At 46.3% G+C, this 16,961-nt stretch overlaps 1 protein-coding gene across 1 annotated transcript; it reads left to right on the top strand.

Annotated features, from left to right (window-relative positions):
- The first annotated feature begins 228 nt into the window (after positions 1–228).
- On the top strand, positions 229–16,824 carry Gapdhs (glyceraldehyde-3-phosphate dehydrogenase, spermatogenic). Its single transcript, XM_005400061.2, has 11 exons — positions 229–391; positions 3,053–3,200; positions 4,310–4,406; positions 4,582–4,688; positions 13,795–13,885; positions 13,963–14,081; positions 14,465–14,546; positions 15,036–15,187; positions 15,299–15,461; positions 16,486–16,583; positions 16,678–16,824. Exons 1-11 carry the CDS (start codon positions 325–327, stop codon positions 16,748–16,750), a joined length of 1,197 nt encoding a protein of 398 aa, XP_005400118.1. The 5' UTR covers positions 229–324; the 3' UTR covers positions 16,751–16,824.
- Positions 16,825–16,961: the final 137 nt, after the last annotated feature.

A 16,961-nucleotide genomic window follows, 5' to 3' on the forward strand; every position in this document is an offset into this window, starting at 1 on the left:
GCCAGGGTAACTCTCCAGAGATCAGGGACACCTGGAGATAGCGCTGTAAGGAGAGGAGAGAAGAGACCTATGAGGGCCCGCGTGAAAAAGGAGATTCCATTCCAGAAGCGAGGGGGAGGCCTCGGACTGGTGGTCCCCCGCGTCGAGGGTGTGGGGCTGCGACGATGGCCTAGGGTCCTCCCAGCCAGAGCGCAGCCTCCTCTGTGACGTCACTGGGCACTGTGACACCTGGATGAGAGGCTCCCCACCCACCTGCCCTGGCGCCCCGCGCCTCAGTCACATCAAGGGTCCCGGGGTAGCTAGGCCATGAAACCTTAAGAGGCCATGTCGAGACGCGACGTCGTCCTCACCAATGTCACCGTTGTCCAGCTGCTGCGACAGCCATGCACAGGTGAGGAAGGTGCCGCCCCTGCCCCAGGTGGCAAGGGTTCACCAGCCCAGCCGCACCCACCCCCGACAGTGAGCGCATCGCACAGCGCAGGGTCCCTCTCCGCCCGCGCCCGCTGCTTCCTCTCCCTAGGCCGCGCCCCACAAGGTGACTTCTCTGCGGGGCTCTCTCGGGGCTGCGAGGCTTAGGCGGCGCCAGAGCCGAGATCAGGGAGAAAAAGCGCAGCTCTTGGCCGGAGCAGGGGGAAGAACCTAGCGGACTGATTTCTCACATCAAAACTGACGCTCCTGGGGCTATCGAGAAAGAGGCTCTGAGTGTTCATGGGCTTGGCCGCACTGCATTACATGACACAAAGCAGGGACCCTTGCATCCTACCCGGCCGGGCTACTCACATTCAGGGGTATATTCACCACCAGGTGAGGCCTGTACCTTCCGGTCCAGGCTTCAGAGCGGCCAACAGAGGTTAAGAGAGGGCAAGCCACTTAGCTGACTCAGCCAAGGAATGGTGGCACTGGATTGCCTCCAGGGCTTGACTGGTGCTCCAGGCCAGGGGCCGTCCTGCCTCGCCCAGCCAGAGGGGCACACGTGTGAGCACACGCGTGCATGCATGCACACCCACATACTCAAGCCAAAGAAACCTAGGTCTTCTGGGAGGGCTGCCCTCATGCCCCCTCCTGCTTCCACACTTCCCACAAGTGGGTGGGCACGGTAGGTGGTGCTGGGCAGGCCGGGGGTTTCAGGGTCCCAAGGAAAGTTAATAGGTCAATAGCTAGGGGATGGCCGGCTCCGTGACCTTGGCCTTCACTTTCCCCTCTGTAAAGTGGTTTCGAGCACTGCCTCACGTATTCAGTGAGATGAGGTGTTCAGAGAGCTCAGCACAGCTCCTAGTTAGCCCAGCACTCCCCAGACGGGTACCCCACCTAGGCTGGAGGGGAGGAGGGGAGAAGCTTTTCTAGGTCCACTGACTGGCCCTAGCATCTAGCCAGGTGGACAAATCTCCCCTTTTATGACAGCAGAAATAGAACTTTGAGGAATGCCAACATTCTCAAGGACATTAGGAACCTCAAGGTCACTGCCATCAATAAACACTAATACAGTACATTTATTTATTTATTTATTTATTTGTTCATTCATTTGTATGGGGAGTCAAACTCACGAACTTGCGCTTGCCAGACAGGTGCTGTGCCACTGAACTATATTCCCAGCTCTATAGTACCTTTATGACCTTGCACTGATACTGGAAACACTCATAGCCCAGCCTCAGGACATAGGTCTCTGGCAATAGGGAGAAGGAAGGGAGACATACCAGCTGGCCCCCAACCCCCAACTCCCATCACCTCAGGGGCCTTTTTTTTCCCCAAGGGCCTTTGATTTCCATGCCAAAAGCACTCTCACCAACAGCTTGTAGTCCTCCCCAACCTCTTCTCCCACCCAGCCCTGATAAATACTCTGAGGATCAGACTCCTGCCCTCCTCTACTAAAATCAGTATCTGCTTGTGAGACTTGAGAGCTCACTGAACCCTTTCAGCAGCCTCTGGAGTGGGGAGGGTGGTGTCAGTTGTGATATCCAGGAAATAGACCAGAGAGGTTCATTAACTTGCCCAAACACCAACAGTGGCAGGTGACCAAGCCAGGGCTGACATCCAAGTCTGACTTACAGCTTGAAAACCTGCGCCACCCACAGTGTTGTCTGCACTTCTCCTCTGCTCTCCTGAAGGCTTTCATGTAGCTCAGGTGGAAGCATGGCCCCAGGCACAGCTGGGGTGGGGAGCACAGGCAGACAGCAGGGAGCTGATGAGGTTCCCACTTGTTCTGTGAGGTCTAATAACTCTACCTCCTAAATTTCCCTGAGGGTAAGAACCACCCGAGTGCTTGTTTAAAACAAGATTCTGCTGGGCATGGTGGCACACACCTGTAATCTCAGTGCTCCGGAGCTTGAGGCAGGACCAGGAGTTTGAGGCCAGCCTCGTGTACATCACAAGACTATCTCTAAAAAGATAAATAAATAATTGCTTAAAACCAGTATTCCCGGGCCTCAGTACAAACTCACTGAGTCCTATTTTCCTAGGAAGAGGCCTCCCCAGGTAAGTCGTATTGTATCATCATTATAATTTGAGGGCCACAGGATTAAGGTGTGTTGTTAAGGGTAAAATATACTCCAGATTTGGAAGTACAAAAAAAATGGTTAAATATCTTATTAATAATCAGATATCAGACAATTATCTCACAGATGCAAGAAATGACCTTTGAGCTATAAACATGTGCTGAATGCGTTCTCAGCTCTATCCTAAACACTACCAGTGTTACCTCAGATAATCCTCGCAGTGACCCTCTGAGAGAAAGCGCTATTTTTTTTTTTTGCTTTCTTATTGAAAGCACTCTACAGAGGAGGAAACTGAGGCACAGGGAATACACCCCACAAGGAATTCTAAAACTACATGCGAAGTCTGAGTTTCCAGAAAAGGGCCCTGGCATTGATATTTTAAAACCACTCTGCTCCTCTCTCACTCTGCAGATCAAGTGGGTCTGGGAAATACTGGGCTACACATCTGGCCACTAAAGACCAGTCAGCAGCAGGTTCTGGGTGGCAAAGCTGGTTCCTTGTCTTTCATGCGGTGGTAGAGCTCACTGCCTCCCTTCCCCAACTTGCCCTTCTCTCCACAGTGGTCAGAGTACCACCCCCACCAGAGCCGCAGCCTGTAGCTGAGCCAGAGCCAGTCAGGGAAGAAGTCAAGCCTCAGCTGCAACCTACTCCTACTCCAGCGCCCAAGAAAGAACCTGCGAGTCAAGAGCTGATAGTGGGCATCAATGGGTGAGTTGCCTCCAGCCCAGGACCACTCCTGAAGCTGTGGGGCCTGGACTGGCTCATGTGTCTCTTGGCTTCTCGGCCAACTGCGTTCACTGCGCCAGCGGGCACAGGGTAGAGAGGCCTGCCCTAGGAGAGCTCCCACTCTGGGGACATGTGCTGGGAACCGTGCAGACCTCGGTGGTGATGTGAGGCTGGAGAGGGCAAAATTAGCAGCGGCAGGGAGGCCCCTAGGAAGTGTCATGAGACTGAGGCCTGAGTGACAAAAGGCACCAACTGTGTCACACTGGGGAAAAAGTCCTTCAGGCAGATGCAGAAGCAAGAGCTGTGGGGCGCAGGTTCAGTGTGTTCAAGGACACCCACGAAGTAAGTTCGTCACTGCAGGCTGTTGTAGAGACCACGAAGGGGAGGAAGAGAAGGTAGAGGAAGAGGGGATACAGCAGGGGCCAAGTACAACATGGTTAGAAGGTTGGATCTTGTTTTACTGGTGGTTGTGGAGGTTTTCGTGCAAAGAGACATAATCTGACTTGAAGTTTTAACAAATCCATCCAGCTACAAGGTTAAGACTAGGGGACAAGGGACAGATGGGAAGAAGAAACAAAATGGAGTTGAGACCAGTGAGCTCATGCACGCAAGAGACAACAATGGCCAGCACAGATGTGGTTGCCTTTTCTCCTAGATTGAGGACTGCCACCCGGTCCCCTTGAGTGGGCATCCTCCTTAGTCCATTTTCTGTTACGGGAACTGAATACAAGAGACTAAGTAATACATGAAAGAAAGGAAATTTATTTAGTTCTAGAAACCAGGAAGTTCAAGGTCAAGGGACAGCATCTGTTGAGAGCCTTTTTGCTGGTGGGGACTGCACAGTCCCAAGGCAGTGCAGGGCCTCACACGGTGCGACAGAGCAAGCTTGCTAGTTTGGGTCTCTCCTTATAAAGCTGTTATAATGCCGTATGAGGGTTCCACCCTCATGAGCTCACCCTTGCAATACCTCACTCTTAATACCTCACAATGGGGACTACATTTCAACATGAGAATTGGTGGGGATGCTGACACCGGAGCATCCCCCATCACCCTCTTATCTTCCGTCCCCTCCTCTGCCTGTCCCTGGACAGATTTGGACGTATTGGTCGCCTGGTGTTGAGAGCCTGCATGGAGAAGGGCGTTAAAGTGGTGGCTGTGAATGACCCATTCATCGATCCAGAGTACATGGTGAGAAGCAGGCAGAGGGTGGGGCCAGAAAGAACGGGATGGAGGTGGGGAGGGGGTTCCAGGAGCTCTATGCAAGGCTCCAGCTGCAAGGTAGTCCCCGCCTACGCCAAGGTGGGGACTCTCTAGGGCAGCTCTCTCTGCCACCCAAGACTAGGATCCACCCTATCTCCCACAGGTGTACATGTTCAAGTATGACTCTACACATGGCAAATACAAAGGGAGTGTGTCGCACAAGAATGGACAGCTGATTGTGAACAACCAAGCAATCAAAGTGTACCAGTGGTAAGGGCAGTATGTCCATGCGTGTCTGAAACCCAGTAAGGTGGGGATTCCAGCCTCTCACATGGAGTCTGTAAGCCTCTTTTCTCAAACTGTGTATGTACATGCCTCTGTGTACTAGGTTTGGAGAGACAGTTTCAGAAAGGACCTTGACTCCTTAAAGGGTTAAGAAGTGCCAATCCGCAAGCCACACACACACACACACACACACACACACAGGTTCTCAAGAACACTGTATTTAACACACATTTGCTTGTTTCCTCCAAGTCATATCAGCTCACCATGTCTGTAACTCAACTTCTTCCCCTTCAACCCCCAGACTGCTTCCTCTCCAGGAGCAGCATGGCCATCTCTCCACCAGGTCTTACCTGCAGCTCCCACCCAGCAGCCAGAGGTGTTTGTGAAAACATCCACTTGACCAGGTTACTCTCCTCCTTAAATCCCCAATGGCTTCTCATCACCCAACAAAGAAAGGTCTCAGCTCCTGATGGGTCCCACACCAACCATGCACCCCACACAGCCACCTTTCCATATCAAAGAATTAAAATTTATAAAATGGGAAGGTATTCACCATGCCTCACCCTGACTGCCTCAGACTCACACACATGTACACACACATACACGGGCATACGCAATCCTCCACAGCTCCCGGTGAGATTTACAGCTTTCCAACACTCTTCCCAGCACGTCCACACTCAGCCTGCCTCTGCTTGCTGGGGGGCGAGGGAAGGCGGGAGACCCAAGGCACTTAAAATAGAAAAAGCTTCTGCCTCAGCCTCCCAGAGTGCTGGCATTATAGGCCTGGGCAACTTGGTGAAACCCTGTGTCAAAGTTAAAATACTTAACAGACACACTGTGTCCTTTCCCACTTGTCTGAGCACCATCATTCCTGCCACTTGGGGCACCTTCCTGGCCTCCACATAGCTGTCCCTTCTGTATGCTTCTCACTCAGGTCACTGCAACAAACTCTGCCTCGGGTCTGTGCTCTACCACTTCCCTGTGCTCTACCACTGCCCTGCTGGTGCTCTCCAGGCACTTAGCATGAGCTGTTAGTGTGAACTCTACCCTGCTCTGCCCGTTCCTAGAGGGTGACCTCAGGCAAGGGACCAAACTTGCCCAAGACTGTCACCTCACATATCTAGTAGGGAGGATGACTATGCCCTCCATAGTGAGAGCTAGAGCATACCTGGGGTGGACGTGCATCTGTAGAATGCTTGGGAGGGTCTTTTCCCACAGGGCTGTGACCTCAATGCAGGAAGGTCCTGTTGGTTTGTGCTCACTTTGGCACTGCCCACCACAAGCCCTGGAACAGTACTTTCTCGATGAATGAATGAATGAATGAATGAATGAATGAATGAAAGAAATCCTCAAAACAGTCCTATGGGCAAGAGAGCAGGGCCCGTTATAGGTTGGGGGAGGAGCTCGAGTCTTCTGGGTCTGACTGTCCCATGCCAACTCAGCAATTGCTACCAAGACTTGTTAAAATGCCGACAACTCACCAGGTATGGTGGGACATGCCTAAAATCCCAGCACTTGGGAGGCTGAGGCAGGAGAATCACTATGGGTTCCAGGCCAGCCTGGACTACATAGTGAGTTCAAGGCCATCCTGAACTACATAGCACCACTGTCTCAAAAAAATTTTTTAAATAATAAAATAAGCTGGGGGTGATGGTGCACAGCCTGTAATCCCAGCACTGAAGAGGCTGTGGCAGGAGGATCGCTATGAGTTTAAGGCCAGCCTGGGCTACATAAGTGAGTTCAAAGCCAGCCTACACTATATAGCAAGACTCTGTCTCAAAAATAAATAAATTAATCAATAATAATAATAATAATAATAATAATACGATGCTGCCAACTTGCAAGACAAAAATGCAGACATTAGAGAAGAGCTAGTTGGGTCAGATGATGGAAAGTGTGGACTGACAGCCAATGACAGAGCATGTATCCTGGCCCAGGGAGAAGCGGGAAGCCCACTCATTCATTCATCCATCCATCCATCCATTCATTTATTCATTCTGGCAGTGCAGCTAGAGGCGCAGGTCCTGGGCCAGTCCTCTGCACTCTACCCACCTCTACCTCTCACTGCCGCTGACTTCTCCTGGAAATGGCATTAATAGTACTGACTTGTGAAGGGTAAATGACTTTCATACAGGAAAAGTACTCAGAATGTAGGTACAAGGCTGGTGTTCAGTAAGCATGTGTAGAAGGATAACGGTTTCTTTTAATTTTTCTATTTTATGAGAAACTAAAACAAATTTCATAATCAAATAATGAGAGAATAACAGTAGTTACTACACTGTGTATCATTTTCTTCAATGATACACAGGCCTAGGCCACGTACTCAGAGTATAAGCCATAAACCAAGAGGACTCTTATAAAAAATAAACACACACATAACAACACATCTTTCTTTTCAACAAACTAAGATAAACTAGTAGTATAAATGAAATCAATTAGCATCTATTGAAATATTTTTAAAACAATAGAATTTGTAATTTGGGAAAATATTTGAACTTCTCCCTATTTCCTGTTTATCTCTCTTTTACTTTGCTCTTTATGTATCTGTGTGTACAGTATTTCTCATAGAAGAGAAACTGTGCAATATTTGAACTTGTGTGTCTGACTTATTTCACTTAACATTATGTTCTCAAGTTGTATCCTTTTTACCTATAAATGCCTCAAGTTTATCTTTATGGCAGCATAATATTCCATTCTGTATAAATACCACATTTTCTTATCCATTGATCTCTGATGGACATATATGCTATTTACAAGTCCTAGTTATAAATTGTGCTGCTATAAACATAGGTATGCATATATCCCTAATATGATTTTAACTTATGGGAAGATATGTAGAAGGGGGATAGCTGGGTCAAATGGAATTTCTATTTTTAGTTTTTTGAGGAATCTCCACACTGATTTCCATGGTGGTTGTACTAGTTTACATTCCCATCAACAATGTAATAGAGTTCCTCTTTCCCCACATCTCACCAGCATTTGTTATTATTAAATTGTTTGGTGCTAGCCATTCTTTCTGGGGTGAGATGGTATCTCACTGTAGTTTTAATTTGCATTTCTCTGATGGGCAGCAATGATGAACATTTTTATTAACCATTTGTACTTCGTCTGAGAAGTACCTATTCATTTTGGTTGGCCATGTTTTGATTGGGTCTTTCATTTGGGGGATTTTTTTTTTTTTTTTAGTTCTTTATCTATCCTTGATGTTAGTTCTCTGTTCATGGAATAGCTGGTAAAACTTTTTTCACATTCTGTAAATTGTCTCTTCACTCTGTTGGTTGTTTTCCTTGCTGTGTAGAAACTTTTAATTTGATATGACCCCATTTGTTGATTCTTGGTATTTCTTGTGCTGGGTTTCTGTTCAGAAAGTCCTTGCCTACGCCTCATGTGTTCGAGGGTTGTAACTACTTTATCTTTCAGTAGATTGCTTCTGTTTTAACATTTAGATACTTTATCCATTTTTATTTTAGTGCATGGTGAGATATATGGGTGTAGACTCAATCTTCTGCAGGTGGATATCCAATTTTCCCATGACCATTTGTTAAAGAGGTTCTCTTTCTTTCAGTGTATGTTTTTGGCTCCTTTGTCAAAGATCAAATAGCTGTATGTGCTGGGGATCTTTCTGCTTCTTCTATTCTGTTCCAATGATCCACATCCCTGTTTTTGTCCAATACCATATGTCAATCACTGTAGCTTTATAACTTCAAGTCTGGGATTGTGACCAGCTTGGGTTTTTGTTACCCAAGATTCCTTTTGCTATTCTTAATCTCTTCTGATTTCATATAAATTTTAGGATTGTTTTCTGTAGCTCTGTAAGAAATAATGTTGGTATTTTGATTAGGATTGCATTATATCTATATATCAGTTTTGGTAGTATAGCTATTTTGATTATGTTGGTTCTGCCTAATTAGGAACAGGTATATTTTTCCATTTTCTGATGTCCTCTTCAATTCCTTTTTCATTCTGATATAATATTCGTTATAGAGGATTTTCATTTCCTTATGTTAATACCTAAGAATTTAATTTTTTGAGCTATTATAAATGGTATTGTTTTCCTAATTTTTTTTCAGTGAGTTGATTATTAGTGTATGGGAATGCTATTGATTTTTGTACATTTATTTTGTATTCCTGCTATACACTGAATTTGGTTATCAATTCTAGGAGTTGTTTGGTGTTTTTTGTATCTTGTAAGTAAAGGATCATGTCATCTGCAAATAATATTTTGACTTTACCCTTTCCTATACATCTCCTTTCTTCTCCTGCCTGATTGCTCTGGCTAATGTATCAAGGACTATGTTGAACAGGAGTGTTGATAATGGACATCCTTGTCTTTTTTCTGACTGTAGAGGGAAAGTTTTCAGCTTTTTCATATTTAATATGATATTGGCAGTAGGTTGGTCATAGGTGACTTTTATCATGTTGTGATAAGGACCCTCTTTACTTGTTTTCTTCATTTTTTTTATATCATGAATGGATCTTGGATTTTGTCAAAGACTTTTTCTACACCTGTTGAGCTTGCCAGGATCTTGTTAAGGATTTTTGTGTCTATGTTCATTAGAGAAACTGGCCCATGTAGTAGTTTTCCTTCTTGGTTTGATCCTTGTCTGGTTTGAGAATCAAAATAATTTTAGCTTTGGAGAATGATTTTGGAAGTACTCCTTTCCTTTCAGTTTCATTAAAACGTCTGAGGAGTATTTGTGTTACATCTTCTCTGAAGTTTTTGTAGAATTCGGCCATGAATACATTGGATTTAGTTTTTCTTAGTTGCTACTTTTTTTTTCAGTTTTGCTTCAATTTAATTATCTGTTATTGTACTGTTCAAAATTTTTAAGTATTCATGATTCAATTTTGGCAATTTATATGTATCTAGGAATCTGCATTTTTTTTCCTGAGTTCTCCAACTGTTTGGCATGTATGTTTGTTAAGTATTGTTAATAACTTCCTAGATTTCAGCAGTGTCCATTGTGATTTCACCCTTTTCACTTCTAATTACATTAATTTGTGTCTTTTCTTGTTTTGGTAAGACTGGCTAAGAGTTTGTCTACTTTAAACTTTCAAACGATCAGCTCTTTGATTCACTGATCCCTTATATATATATATATTTTTGTCTCCGTTTCATTAATTTCTGCTCTGATCTTTATGATTTCCTCCTTGTACAAGCTCTGGGTTTGGATGATTCTTATTTGTCTAGGACCTTGAGATGCATCATTAGGTCATTTGGACTCATTCTATTTTACTGATATGGGTATTTACTGCTATAAACTCCCCTGGTAGGGCTGGTTTCATTGTGTCCCATAAGTTCTGGTATGCTGTACTGGCATTATAATTTAATTCTATTCTGTCTATTTCTGCCTTAATTTCCTCTGTGTCTCATTGATTATTGGAGTGTGTCATTTAATCTCCGAATGTTTGCATAGTCCTTATTGTTTCTTTTGCTACTGATTTCTAGTTTCATTGCACTGCAATGTGATTATATGCAGGCTAACATTTCAATTCTTTTGCATTTATGTAGGCATGCTTTATTAACTAGTATGTGCTCTATTTTGGAGAAAGTACCACACACCCAAAAAGAATGTGTATTTTCTTGTTGGAGGAACACCCTGAATATATCAAGTCCATTTGTTCAAAGCTTTAGTTAGACTCTGGTATTTCTTTGTTGATTTTTTAATTTAGTTAATGTCTATTTGTGATAGTGGAGTACTGAAATCCCCCACTGTAATTGTATTGATATTTATCTGATCTTTTATGTCTGTTAGAGTTTATGAAATTGGGTGCACTGAGATTTGGTATATATGTTTCTATATACATGTTTATTTTTTTCTGTTGAATAGCTCCATTAACCAGTATATAATGTCCTCCTTTGCCTCTTTTGATCAGCTTTGGCTTAAAGTCCACCTTGTCTGAAAATAGGATAGCTACTCCTGCTTGTTTCCAGGTTACCATTTGCATAAATGTTGTTTTCCATTCTTTGACTTTTAATCTAATGAGTTCTGTTTTGTGTTAAATGTGTTTCTTGTACACAGCATATCACTGGGGTTTGTTTCTTGATCTAGTCTGCTAATCTGTCTTTGGATTAGTGAGTCAAGTCCATTTATATTGATAGCTATAATTGATAGGTATACACTTATTCTTGTCATTGTATTAATTTCCTATTTTTTTTGTCTTCTTTCCCATCTCAATTACTCTTCCTACCAAAAGTTTTACTGGGTCTTTTGGTGTTGTTAGTTTGTCTCTTTCTAGGATATCCTTGAGAGTTTTTCTGGAGTGTTGCTTTGGTGATCATGAATTTCTTTAGGTTTTCTTTATCATGAAAAGGTCTTATTTCTCCATCAATTCTAAAAGGTAATTTTGCAGGATAAAACAGTCTGAAGTTGTTTTCTTTAAGAGCTTCAAATACTCCATTCTATATTCTTCTTGCCTTTATTTTGTGTTGAGAAAGTGGTTGTAATTCTGAGAGGTTTTCTGTATAGGTGATTTGTTGCTTTTCTCTAGGATCCTGTAAGATTCTGTTCTTGTGTTGTATTTCTGGTATTTTAATTTTTATGTGGTATGGAGTGGGGTTTTTGTCATGGTTATTTGGAATCTGTGTTTCACTTATCTGTATGTTAAATTATTTTTCCATCTCTGGGAAGTTTTCTGCTATTACTTGTGTAAACAAGTTTTTACGTCTTGTGGTACCTTGTAATTTTAAAATTCCAATTACTCTCATATTAGACCTCTTTGAGTCACCTAGGAGCTACTGCATTCATTTTTCATGTTCCTTTGGGTTTTTTTAAAGTTCTTTCTCATCAATGCCCTGTCCTCTACCCATACTTTCGGTCACATTCTTAATCTCCTGGATTTCTGTGTTGAACTTTCTTATGGCCTCCTATTCTTTTCTATGCTGGGCATTCATGTTTTGCATTTCTTTAGCTTCATTAGCTGTTTGTTAGTGTCTTCTCTAGACTCTCTGATCATGTTTCATAATGGTCATTATGTGATTAGCTATATCTTTTATAAATTTGCCAAGCACCTTACAAAACTTTTACTTCCATTGGTTCCCTTTCAGACCTATCTGCTGTGTGACTAATTGTGATTTAAATCCCCTCATTGCCCCATACCAATTTGGAGAGAGCTGGGAGTTTTTGAAGGCATTTTGTTGCCTTGATTTTCTTGGTTCTGGCTTTGGGGTTGTTTTCTGTACTGGAATTTGCAAATTATTTGGCCCTGTACCTATTCTTCTGGAGCAAGCCAGAGTATTGCTTATGACCCACCCCCTCTACTGGGCAATGAAGGTACTGGCACAGGGAGAAAACCAATCCCCAGCCCCTACTATGTTACCTTGTCTATGGTAGTAAATTCAGCAACAGTGGCATCAAGTGTCAACTGGATATTGACAAACCCTAAGAACCATTCATAAACAACCTTTCACCAAAACAAAGATGACTATTTTTAGTGAAGACAATTAGGGTCCCCTTATATTTATTTACAGTAATTTAGAGCACTGATTTCTGCTGGATGTTGGCACCCTTCCACACTTCAAACATACCTCAAGGTTAAATGCCTTTTTCTTCAGGACCAGCCCCTATGATGGTTACCCCTACCAAACCTGGCCTCCCACAACAGAATACAGGTCCTGTGATCTTCCTGGTCTGGGGATTCCAGACGACCTTATTTAGCTCTCTCCCTCTCTAAGCCTGTCTTTCAAGGCTGCCTCTCAGCCAGTCTCTCTGGGAAGGGTATCATTTCGGTCCTGAAGTGAGACTTTCCTCCTGGGTATTAGCATCTTCTTCAATCAGGTTGGTCTGTTGGTTGTCAAGTCTGTTGCCCCGTGTTGTGCAGAACCCAGGGACTAGAAATGGGGCACTCAGTTATCAAGTCCCCCGGGGCTCTGCCACAGGGCCAGCGGGTCACAGCACTACCTGGGGACAGGGCAGGCACTCCTTGGGTCCTCCAGGCTCTGGCAATTGTCCTCAGCACCCCAGAGTCAGCTGGAAGCCTAGAATGGTTAGTTTTAAAAAGACCTCCCAACATTCTGGAAGGCTGAGGATGGAGAATCACAAGTTTGAGCACAGCCTAGGAAACAATTAAAGAGCCTGAGGCAGGAGGATTGCTGTGAGTTTGAGGCCAGGCTGAACTACTCAGTGAAACCCTGTGTCAAAAAACACTTTTTAAAAACAGGTCTGGGGATGTAGCTCAGTGTGTAAAGGCCCTGGATTAAATCCTCAATACCATAAAAAAGTAAATAAAGAATTAAAAAAGGCCTGCAAAGGGTCAGGATCAGTAACAAAGGAAACAGACCAGCCTTATGTTGTGAAATGGTCTAGAAGATGACATGGATGCAAACAAATAACCATAGAGGCAAATATTCCTGTTATTTGTGGTAAACTCTTTAAGAGACAAGGCTGCCATACCATTGATTCATTTCATGCTTGCTTATGAAAGCTAAGCGGAAAACAGCAATAGATGTTTAATACATTTCAGATACAAACATTTGTTTAAAATATCAAGTAAAAATATAGATAGATAAAACAGCGACCAGAAGGTCTCTTTTCACTTTTGTACTGCCTGCTGACAAGCCCCTGCTGGCCACAAGGGTGCCTGCCTCACAGTTCTCCCAGCCCTCTGGATGTAGGTGTCCGCCTGCTCAGCTTCTGGCAGTGGGACCCCGTTGCAGGAACTGGTGGTAAAGAGGGTCTACGAGGGCCCACAGTGAAGCAGCAGGAAGCAGCAGACCAGGCCTCACAGCACAAAGTCCTCACTCTGGGGAGCTTATGCTGAAAGGCTCAGAACCCACCGAACATAGTCAGCGATGGTCCCCCTGAGAGAGTAGTGGCCCGAGTTAGGGAGGTAGTAGCCTGTACCCAGGCACAGCAGGGGTAGTGCGGGCAAGGAAGAATGGCTCATAAGGGGTCGTGATGAAAAGCAAGGCCAGGTAGCAGGATGGCACCCACTGGGGCAGCCAGGTACGCATGGATGTGGGGATAAGCAGTGACAGGCCAAGCACGTCTCTGGTCAGCAGTGAAATGTCTTCACAGAGTTAAGACTGTGGACTCTGAAGGTGAGGCCTGTATAGGGGACAATTCCTCACACCCCTGCTACCTCTTCACAGCAAGGACCCCAAAGAAATACCCTGGAGTGAAGTCGGGAACCCCTATGTGGTGGAGGCCACAGGCGTGTACCTATCCCTAGAGGCAACTTCAGTAAGTGGGGTAAGGTGCCCAGGGCTGGCGGGGAGGACGCAATGCTTGAAGCACTGACCCTTGTGCTCCCTTGCTAGGCACACATCTCAGCAGGTGCCCGCCGTGTGGTCATCTGTGCACCCTCGCCAGATGCACCAATGTTTGTCATGGGAGTGAACGAAAACACCTATAACCCTGGATCCATGAAGATCGTCAGGTAACAGGGGGCAGCAACTTCCTGAGGAGACACACCAGGCTGTGAAGGGAAAGGACAGACTCACTTTTCCCAATCCTGCTAGATCCCTGATGCTTCTTTCCATCAGCTCGCTCCTGCTTCTCTGTCCCTGTGTCTCACAATCATCATCGTAATGACACCCTGAAACTACCTGTTAGAAATGCCCAACTTCCGGAGGACGTGCCTAGGGCACCTCCCCAGCTACACCTCAGGTGTCCCTGACACCTGAGTGCATCCCCACTGAGCCCTCTCATCCCCATCCTCACTTTTCACTGAACCAAGGCTGGTGCAAACCCAAGAGCATGAGGGTGGAGGGGAGGCTGTGGCTCATCTCACAGCCTCCTTGCACGCGTGGGCCATTTCAGCAATGCATCCTGTACCACCAACTGCCTGGCCCCCCTCGCCAAGGTCATCCATGAGCGATTTGGGATTGTGCAAGGGTTGATGGTAAGTTGGGGCTGAGGGGTTGGCAAGGGGGGGACAGTAGAGAAACCCAACCTCCTCTTGGGCCCTGGCTTAGTGTATGGAGTTAGCAGGGAGAGGGTGGTTTGAGAGAGGAGGCCCACCACTGGACGTGTTAAGTGTTTAGCATTCAGGTTTCATTTCTTGAAACAGGGTCTTGCCATGTAGTTCAGGCTGGCCTTGAACTCACTGTATATCCCAGGCTGGTCTCAAACTCACAGCAATACTCATGCCTCAGCCTTCCCAGTGCTAGGATTAAGGGCTTGTGCCACCATGCTTGGATAGTGTTCCATTTTAAGAGTGTAAAACTCTCAGGCAAGGCTGGACCCCAGACTGCATGTGCGTTTCCTCCACGTGGTCTGTGGTGCTGAATCCATCAGCCTCTCGACCTCAGCCACCAACCGAGTCCTAGAAGAACAAGGTATGGGACCTTAAGAGCAGGAAAGCCTCACCTCGGCCATCTTCTTTCCCAAGACCACAGTCCACTCCTACACGGCCACCCAGAAGACAGTGGACGGGCCATCAAAGAAGGCCTGGCGAGATGGGCGGGGCGCCCATCAGAACATCATCCCAGCCTCCACGGGAGCAGCCAAAGCTGTGGGTGCAGTCATCCCAGACCTCAAAGGGTATGAGGACGGGAAGCTGTGACCAGGGTGGGGACAAACCTTAGAATGACTGGATGGCCCCAAAGCAAAGAGGCAGGTTCTGACTCCCACCCCTACTATGGGATTCTCCAGGAAGCTAACAGGAATGGCATTCCGAGTGCCAACGCCAGACGTGTCTGTTGTGGACCTCACCTGCTGCCTGGCCCAAGCTGCCCCCTACTCTGCCATCAAGGAGGCTGTACAAGCAGCAGCCAATGGACCCATGGCTGGCATTCTTGCCTACACTGAGGATGAGGTAGGGGCTGAGGAGACTTTGAGAGGACCCCTCTAAGAGAGGGCTCAGGGTGATCTCCACTTGCCAAGGAGTTGTTCTCCACATGTCAAATAGGGACTGCAGGCCTGGGAAGTAGGTCTTCCTGCCTCCAGGCCTTTGCACTTGCTGTTCCTAAGGTTCAGAACACTTTCCCTCCATTTGGCCACAAGTCTTCCCTCCCTTCCTCCAATTCTTTATTTCAACCCCTGCTCCTTCCCCTTGAAAGATGTTCTTTTGGTGGCCCTTTTCCTCACTTCATAGTCACTGTCACTGTTGGCCACAGTAGGAGCACTCCAAGGAAGCAGGGATTTAAGAGCTATGTCTTCAGTTTCAGGCCCTAGCTGCCAGGGGCTGGCACACTGCAGGTGATCAACACACTCCTAGTTTTTGAACACTTGCTCACAGCCAAGCCATACTAGGTGTCTGGGAGGGGATGTCACTATCAGTGTCTTCACTGGGAGTAGGTGTCTCCGTCAGAAGTGCCATCTCTGTACATCTGCTCGGGTGCTCTGTCTCTGCTCTAGCTGCTGCAGGCCCACTCACAGAAGTACCAGGATCCTTTTAACAGACTCTGACCAGATCACCTCCATTTCTGAAAATCCTTCTGTGTTCCATTACTAGGGGTAAAACCCACAGGGCCTGTGAGCCTGCAGCTCCTTCCACCTCACACACTGTGCTGAGTACCCAACACTGCCAGATCCTGGTCACTGAGACCCAGTCTCAGGCCACCCTCAGAGACAGCCTCCACGAGGACCCATGCCAAGTACCTACCTTATTCCCAAGAAGTACTATTACTGGTACAACTTTACAGTATTTGTGACCCATCCTTTTGAGAGTCCCCCCCAGGCAAAACCTCCATGTTCCCTGGTCACACCCTGTCCCCAAACACAGTAGGTCTCTATCAAATATTAGAAGTGATTAGACAGTATGCTCTAAAAGTAAGAACCTGAGCTCCTGGAAGTCCGTGCTCTGCTACCCAACCTTAACCTTACGCCTGTGCCACCAGGTGGTTTCCACGGACTTCGTCGGTGATACTCACTCGTCCATCTTCGATGCTAAGGCTGGCATCGCCCTCAATGACAAGTTCGTGAAACTCATTGCCTGGTAAGGGAAAAAGGGTGTCAGAGGATCGTGGGGGGACTCCTGGAGGTGGTCGGAGGGCTCGCCTTGAAGCCTCCTCCTTTCCGTCCCTCCACAGGTACGACAACGAATATGGCTACAGTAACCGGGTGGTCGACCTCGTCTCCTACATGTTCAGCCGAGAGAAGTAGAGCCAAAAACCCCTGCTTTGCGTTCTCGCACTCGGCTCCCCGGGCGAAATAAAAACCCAAGTGTTCACAACTGCGCCGGGTCTTTGTGCCAGTCACTGCGCGTTCAGGTCAGGGTTCACGTCTGGAAACGGGAGGGCTGCGGCAGGGAACACCCACTACAGCGGATACCCAGCGCCAGTGTACTTAGTGCAAGACTGCAGTTCACCGGGAA

The sequence above is a fragment of the Chinchilla lanigera genome, unplaced genomic scaffold (genome assembly GCF_000276665.1).
Source record: "Chinchilla lanigera isolate Chin_1 unplaced genomic scaffold, ChiLan1.0 scaffold00067, whole genome shotgun sequence".
NCBI lineage: Eukaryota > Metazoa > Chordata > Mammalia > Rodentia > Chinchillidae > Chinchilla > Chinchilla lanigera.

Excerpts from the sequence above, each read along its gene's own strand:
- Gapdhs (XM_005400061.2), top strand. The coding sequence starts at position 325 with ATGTCGAGACGCGACGTCGTCCTCACCAATGTCACCGTTGTCCAGCTG. Across the intron at positions 392-3,052 it reads GCTGCGACAGCCATGCACAG|TGGTCAGAGTACCACCCCCA; the intron begins GTGAGGAAGGTG and ends TTCTCTCCACAG. Across the intron at positions 3,201-4,309 it reads CTGATAGTGGGCATCAATGG|ATTTGGACGTATTGGTCGCC; the intron begins GTGAGTTGCCTC and ends GTCCCTGGACAG.